The sequence below is a fragment of the Apteryx rowi genome, unplaced genomic scaffold, assembly GCF_003343035.1.
Source record: "Apteryx rowi isolate R43461 unplaced genomic scaffold, aptRow1 scaffold_641, whole genome shotgun sequence".
Lineage (NCBI taxonomy): Eukaryota > Metazoa > Chordata > Aves > Apterygiformes > Apterygidae > Apteryx > Apteryx rowi.
In genome coordinates, this window is record NW_020450918.1 from 192,931 (window position 1) to 200,483 (window position 7,553).

The 7,553-nt window shown below is 38.6% G+C and overlaps 1 protein-coding gene across 1 annotated transcript in view; it reads left to right on the forward strand.

Annotated features, from left to right (window-relative positions):
• OFCC1 (orofacial cleft 1 candidate 1) overlaps window positions 1–7,553 on the forward strand; it is a 38,402-nt gene that overhangs the window by 18,775 nt on the left and 12,074 nt on the right. The window contains exons 4-5 of the mRNA XM_026084478.1: window positions 2,014–2,100; window positions 6,687–6,770. Coding sequence (XP_025940263.1) covers window positions 2,014–2,100; window positions 6,687–6,770 — 171 coding nt within the window. The remainder of the gene's footprint in view (window positions 1–2,013; window positions 2,101–6,686; window positions 6,771–7,553) is intronic.

The following is a 7,553-nucleotide window of genomic DNA, read 5'->3' on the forward strand; positions in this document are numbered from 1 at the left end:
AAAACGTGCCTGGATGCAATCCTATGCAATGTGCTCTAGGTGACCCTGCTTGAGCAGGGGGGTTGGACTAGATGATCTCCTGAGGTCCCTTCCAACCTCAACCATTCTGTGATTCTGTGAAATCGAACCTGGCTATTCTTTATACTTCATTGTAACTTTGTTTTTCTAATTGTGTGTGGTTTTGATAGGGCCAGAGCCCAGAACAAATGTCTCATACCCACTTCTGAAAGATGTGTTTGGGTTGTTGTTGTTGTTTTTTTTTTAAAAAAAAAGAGAATCAAAGAGCAAGTAGTTTAACAGCATTTATCGGTGTATATCTTTTTTAAACAATAGTTTTCATGCCTCATAAACTCAAATCTAACATGACACTTCCTCCTAAATGCCAATTATTTTGTCCAGAAGAGTTCTCTGAAAGTCTGCTCCTCAGATTTTAATGCCAAACCCATAGGATAAAGAACACATGGTATTAAAATTCAGTAAAAGCTGCTGTGATATTTAGACCTAGCAAAAAGTCTGTGTGCTAGCCAAGTTTTGCTTCTATAGTTGCAACGTATACTTCCCAGAAATTTACATTTATAGCTAGGAAGTAATTGAATAAAGAGATGCATCATCATTTTCTTTTTTAGCACATGGGTGAATTATTCTACCAACATGTGAAGGGGTGTTCATATAACATCACAGTGCTTTATGCTAGAGAAAAACAATTACAGTGAATAAGGTAGAATGGCTCTGTTATTGCAGTACATAAGACTTTGATTACATACTGCCAAGATTCATACCAGCCTAGTAGTTGTTGACAGATAAAGTAACAAAAATGAAACTCATTTATTTTTTCTTTATTGAGACCTCAAGGTAAAGCAGATTTTCAGTTCTTGTACTTACCACATTGAAGGAACAGAGACTGACAGTCAAAATGTGCCAGTCCAGAAATATAAATTAAACCTAGTTTCATATCAAAGTTTCATTTAGTCTCTGAAAAGGAGCTGCTGCTTGGATTATTTTTGATCCTAAAACAAATATACTGTAGACTACTGTAGTGTGTCTTGGATGAATTAACCCTCTCCTATATTTAGCTCTCAGGTATTTTCCAGGATATAGGTCTGTATCTATTTATGCAATTTAAAAATTTGTTTTGGACTTAATTATTTTACTTTTTTCTCAGTTTAGTAATAATTGACTATGTTTGCAAACCCAATATATGTAATGATGAATTAAATGGAGAGTAGCACTTTTGCTGGAGGATGGACACATTTTGAAAAAAAAAGGCCTCCCCTTCCCCTGGGAAGACAGAATTCTTCTTGCTGATGGTACAAGAAGATCCTCTAGGCAGTTAGATACTGCATTATTCTTTGATAAGTCTAACAAATGACTTTTTTTTTTTTGGTAAACTTGATTAGTTTCTGAAGAGCAGATAAACCTAGCTATTGAAATGGAAAGTGCTAAAATGAGTGTTTTTCTCCCATCAAAATCTTGGATTAGTTACCTAGCCCAACTGAATATAATTGCTGTTCAGATTAATGAGGCAGTATTCTAGTATCTCCTCTGTAATTAAACACTTCTCTGGTTGAATACAGTATTAAAGATGCACCAGACGTTGAAACCTCAGTGGTGAAATTAAAACTGTTGAAATTGAAAGGGTCAGCTGTGAAACAAATTTCCCTGCAGCATGGGTAAATTCACTTGTAAAATGTGGTTCAGGAATAATTTGGCTTAAGTTTGGGACAGTGGATGTTTTTAATGTTTCTTATCATTCCATCATCTAAATTTGAGAATTTTTCTCATTAGTTTCTGAGCAAAAGTAACATAAAGTGCACTTGTTTCCAGAATTACCTTTTCTGACCTTTCACAAGATGATAATTGCAGTACTAGTAGGCTTAGAGGACTTGTTAAAAAAATTAAGCTTATAAAGTAGCAAAAAATGCCCCTTTGCTTGCTGGTGTCGATTTCAAAATTAACATTTTGGTTCATGTGCTTCTAATAATCACTGACCCTTACTTCATGTGCTTTCCACAGGAAATGAATACAGCAGAAATTACTTTGACCCGTTGATGGATGAGGAAATAAACCCAAGGCAGTGTGGGATGGAGGTCAGTGAAGAAGGTGAGGCAGAATTAAGTATGTAATTTTGGTATCAGAATATTCTTTTTCATTCATGAAAATGAGGTGACAAAGATCACATATGCAGTTGCATTTAAATATTGAGGTTTACAATTTAAATTATAAGCCTTACCCACTATGAACATGATAGGCAGTATACGTAGTCTTTGATCAAGGACAGAGAGTTAATGGACAAGTAAAAGTGAGACTGTGCTGTATTCACTTAGCTATTATAGCAATAGAATGAAGCATGCTCCAAGAAAATTGTCTACACCATGTTCTCTTTAATTAATGTAGTCAGTCCAGAACTGAGTACCAAGCTGTATTTTTTTTGCAACCCTGCTCCTAAAGTCCTCATTCAAGAGGAAGTTTATTTTTGAGCTTAACTGTGTTTGCCTAACAGAAGAGAAACCCTGGAGTGCATAAATGTTCCCAGTGCATCAGGTTGCTTTTTTGGTTTTATTTTTGCCCCTTTGCCCAAAATGTTTAACTTTGTTGTCTGCGGGTGATACCCATGCTCTGGATAGCAAGGAGTGGGAGGGTGTGGCTCTGCAGTATTGGGAGAACAGAAGTTATGTGTAGGTATGAGAGAGATTAACTGGGAGGTATTGTCTTTCCCTGTGAGCAGAAGAAATTCTCCTTTGCTGTCCTGGCTTTTAGATAAAACGGGTGCGAACGGGCTTGCCTGAATTTGCATGGACTTAAGTAAGAACATCATCATAGTAATGAAGTGCTTAGCTATGCACTGAGTGCTTTGGCCCAGCTCCTGCTGTTAAGTGCTAACAACCTGATAGCACGCAAGACTGAGTTCTCTTGTGTTACCTTTGTAGCCCTTCGATTTTTTTTAAAACCTTGTGCTTATTTGTACTGCAGTACTTATCTAGACACACAGTTGTAGTCAAATCTGAAGTTTAGGTAGATGGGAAAATTTGTCTACTGTAATGGGTCTCAAAACAGGCCACTTCTAAAGTTTATGAGAAGATTTTACTTTGTGTGACTATCATAAAGATTTGAATTTTTGAGGAAAAAGCACATGCAACTGAGAGAAAAGCAGGCTCTACCACACACCAATAATTTGACTCTCTGTGTATTGGAGAAAAAAAGACAAGATGATTTTAGGTTTACTAGGCAAATTACTTCTAACCCCCATAATTTCCCTGTCCCTTGTATAGGACAGCAATGTGATTCCTTGGGAGCAGAATTCAACTTTTGGCTCAAAGTTTTTAAGTGAAAGGCTTTCTTTCTGTTGGTGTTGCTTTGATCTGCCTCATATACAGAGAATGAAAAGTGAATTAGGTTTCTACATCTGTGTGTGCACTTAAAAATATGCAGATACATTGGTGACATGAGAGATATGTGGAAGTAAAGTTTTTGTCAAGAGAAAATGTTCACTCATATCAGGCCAGAATGTGTCCAAGAGAGCCGTGGCTATATGGCTGTCCTTTGGCATTTCTCCTTTTTCTCTCCTCGCAGAACTGTCACTCAGAGGCCGATGTACGACTGGTTTATTAAAGGCCTGTTAGCAATGGTGGCAACCTCAGGCTGGTTGTGTTGGCATCTGCAGAGCAGTTACAACGCTGTATTTACCACCACCTGTGCCAAGAGCAGTGCTAGGCTGTGGGTCAGATGGGAGTGTTTCTTTTAGATTAGTGACTTATGCCTGCACATGACATGATTGTAAATATTACAGCAGTTACTTATTTTACGATCCTCTTCTTCCTTTCTTGGATTACTTCCTTGCCTTTCTTTTACTATTTGTTCTGAATCTCTAGCATTTTCTGAAGCAGGGAACTCTGTTCTTTCCACTTATTTTATGTACATTTTTGTCATTTTCAGTTATTCACCTCTGTCCTAGAGCCTTTTGGCTTGTCTGCTGAAGGCAAGACTAAAGAAAGACATGGCGATTTTAGGTGAATTTTGCTTTGCTTTCTCTTGTACCATGCACTACGGAATCAAATAGGCAGAAAAACATTGTGATTCTTCAGCAATGTAACAGAGCTCCACTAAAATTTATCTAAAGCCCTAAAATATTTAAGTATTTAAGGGGGAGTGATGTCTTTTGCCTGGGATGCTTTTTACAGATGTACAGAATTCTCCATGGTCTCTTCCTAAATTCCTTAGCATAAGCAACTCAAAATGGAAGCAGTGAAGTATAGTATGCGAGTATGATGTCAGCTGTATTTTTGCTCTCGAGTCTCTGTGATTCCTTCTCTTGCTTAATTTGATACCACACATCTCAACAACCAGTTATCACACATACTTACAAACAGAATCACACACACAATCACAGAATGGTTGAGGTTGGAAGGGACCTCAGGAGATCATCTAGTCCAACCCCCCTGCTCAAGCAGGGTCACCTAGAGCACATTGCATAGGATTGCATCCAGGCACGTTTTGAATATCTCCAGAGAAGGAGACTCCACCACCTCTCGGGGCAACCTGTTCCAGTGCTCTGTCACCCTCACAGTGAAGAAGTTTTTCCTCATGTTCAGATGGAATTGTCTGTGTTTCRGTTTGTGCCCGTTGCCTCRCGTCCTGTCRCTSRGCACCACTGWAAAGAGTCTGGCYCCATCCTCTYGACACCCTCCCTTCAGATAYTTGTACACGTTGATAAGATCCCCTCTCAGCCTTCTCTTCTCCAGGCTGAACAGGCCCAGCTCTCTCAGCCTTTCCTCATAAGAGAGATGCTCCAGTCCCCTAATCATCTTTGTAGCCCTTCACTGGACTTGCTCCAGTAGTGCCACATCCCTCTTGTACTGGGGAGCCCAGAACTGGACGCAGTACTCCAGATGTGGCCTCACCAGGGCTGAGTAGAGGGGGAGAATCACCTCCCTCGACCTGCTGGCAACACTCTTCCTGATGCAGCCCAAGATACAATTGGCCTTCTTGGCTACAGTGGTGGCCTTCCTGGCACGTTGGTCTTCTTGGCACATTGCTGCCCTATGCTTAACTTGGTGTCCACCAGCACTCCCAGGTCCTTCTCCGCAGAGCTGCTTTCCAGCAGGTCAACCCCCARCCTGYACTGGTGCTTGGGGTTATTCCTCCCCAGGTGCAGGACCCTGCACTTGCCTTTGTTGAACTTCATGAGGTTCCTCTCCGCCCACCTCTCCAGCCTGTCCAGGTCTTTCTGAATGGCAGCACAGCCCTCTGGTGTATCAGACACAGGATCAATGACTGATTTTCCTTTCCTTGGAGAAGTGTTAATAAGTGGAACTATGTTCATATGTAACAGACATAATTAAAAGGAAAGTCAGAACTAATGTTCGTCCTCTGATTGGACACCATACACACTTACCTCCTCTTTCCATCTAGCGGTCAGTCACTAATAAGAGACAAAAGCAGAACAAGATAATTCAGTGCATGCTTTTAAAGTTACACTCCTCTTAGGACTTAACCAAGTCCTTAACCAAAGAGAATAGTTGATGAAAAGCAAGTCTTCAGTCACTAACTGCATTATACAATTTTAAATATTATTTAAAAGTGTTAATTATATGAGATTCTTTAATGTGTTATTCTGTGAAAATGAAGATATTAGCAATTATCCTTTCTGTATTTGATAAATTATATTTGTTCTGGAAATTTATCTGAGTTGATAATACCCTGAGAACAAACAACACCCCACAATACCCCAATATGGATTTTTTTTTTTTTTTCCCGTAAGGCAATGTTTCAATGCTACATGCTAAAGGAAATGTAAAAGATACTGATCTGTGCTTTGAAAAGAGTAGAGTTTTGCAGAGGCCACCATTTTTGAATGCCTGATTTAACTGAAAATTTGTCACTGTAATTTTATAGTAAGGAAGATTTATCATTTGAAAAATCTTTCAAACACTTAAAAAGGAGCATCAAGGGTCATTGGTAACTATACTTCAATTGACCTACCCTGTATACACTTCATCTTTTTAACTTGCTTGTCTTCACAGACAAATTTAGAGAAGCCAGGGTCTGGGAGATCTGGCGAGAGGACAAGTCTCTATTGCTGATCTCCTTCTTGAATATAGACTCTTGAGGTGATTTTAGGTCTCATGGAAAAAGATATGTGTGTGAGTCTTGCTCTCTTTTAAAAATCTGCAGATGTTATTGGCAATTTGAATGACTGACCAGCCACAGAACAAAAAAGCACTTTCTTTCTGTCATGGGTTTCTGCAATGTTACTTATGCTATATAACCTGTTATTTTCATAGACAACTAGCTAAAATTTCTAATAAAGATCCAAAATCAAATTAGAGAAAAAAATTAAATAGTTTGATTCTTATTAAGGAGTCAAATAGAATTCAACTGCCAATTTGAATATAACTAATAATTTAAACCAGATTATTGGCAGAATTACAAAACTGGTTTTAGTCCAAATCAGGATATAATATTGCACATTCTTCAAAAGTGTTCATTCATACATTTTTGATTTTAAACTATTTTTCATAACTGAGAAGAAAATTACACTCAGTTCTGCAATGATCAATTCTCTTAAACTAATTTTAAGGGTCAAAGGGTTTCTTAATTTATGTATTTTTCTGCCTTTATTTATAGTGTAAAATAATATTTCCTGAAAAATTACTGGGGGGGAAATGGATTTTCCACTGTTTTTTAAGATCCTGTGGAATTTGCTGAGCAAATCCTGTATGGTGAACTGATGAAGTTTCTGGATGAAGAAAGCAAGATGGCAAACTCCCAAGGTAAATAATAAAATACTGCAGAATAAAGAAAAAAAAACCTCTATTGAGTCTGGATGCAGAAGGTGGAGGCTTGTCCATACCCTTGAACTCAAAAGCAAAAGGGACATTGATTTTAATGTGAGCCTGCAAGGTCTTTCCCCAAATGTTTTCATTTTGATTCATGTTTATGTGGTTTTAAGTGGAACTTAAGTGGCATGCTTTCTTTGGGCTGCTTCACTGCTTGTTAAATTCCACCCAAATGAACAAAGAATGGAAAAGTCCTTGCTTACGTGCTCAAAGCTAGAAATTTAAATCCTTATTTAAGCTCATAAATGGGTGGGCCATTTGTCATATGCATCGGTCACCTGATATGCTGCTTGAGGTTATCTGTATGAAGATTTATACTGTAACAGGCAAGCAAGAAAATATTTTCTGTGGCTTTGTTAGAAATACCAAACTGATGTTCCATCTATGGTGAAAACAGCAAAGTGCAGGAGAAGAGGTTACTTCACCTCAAGCTCACAGCCTTACTTTGGCTTTACTTTTTTTTACAGTCTTTATTTAACATCCACTTGGTACACAAGAGAGTTAGTATGCAGGGATGTGACGAGGAAGGCTAAGGCCCGTTTGGAATTAAATCTGGCGAGAGATGTCAAGGACAGCAAGAAGGGCTTCTTCAAATACATCAGYAGCAAGAGGAAGACTAGGGAAAATGTGGGCCCTTTGCTGAATGGGGTGGGTGCCCTGGTGACGAAGGATGCAGAGAAGGCAGAGTTCCTGAATGCCGCCTTTGCTTCAGTCTTT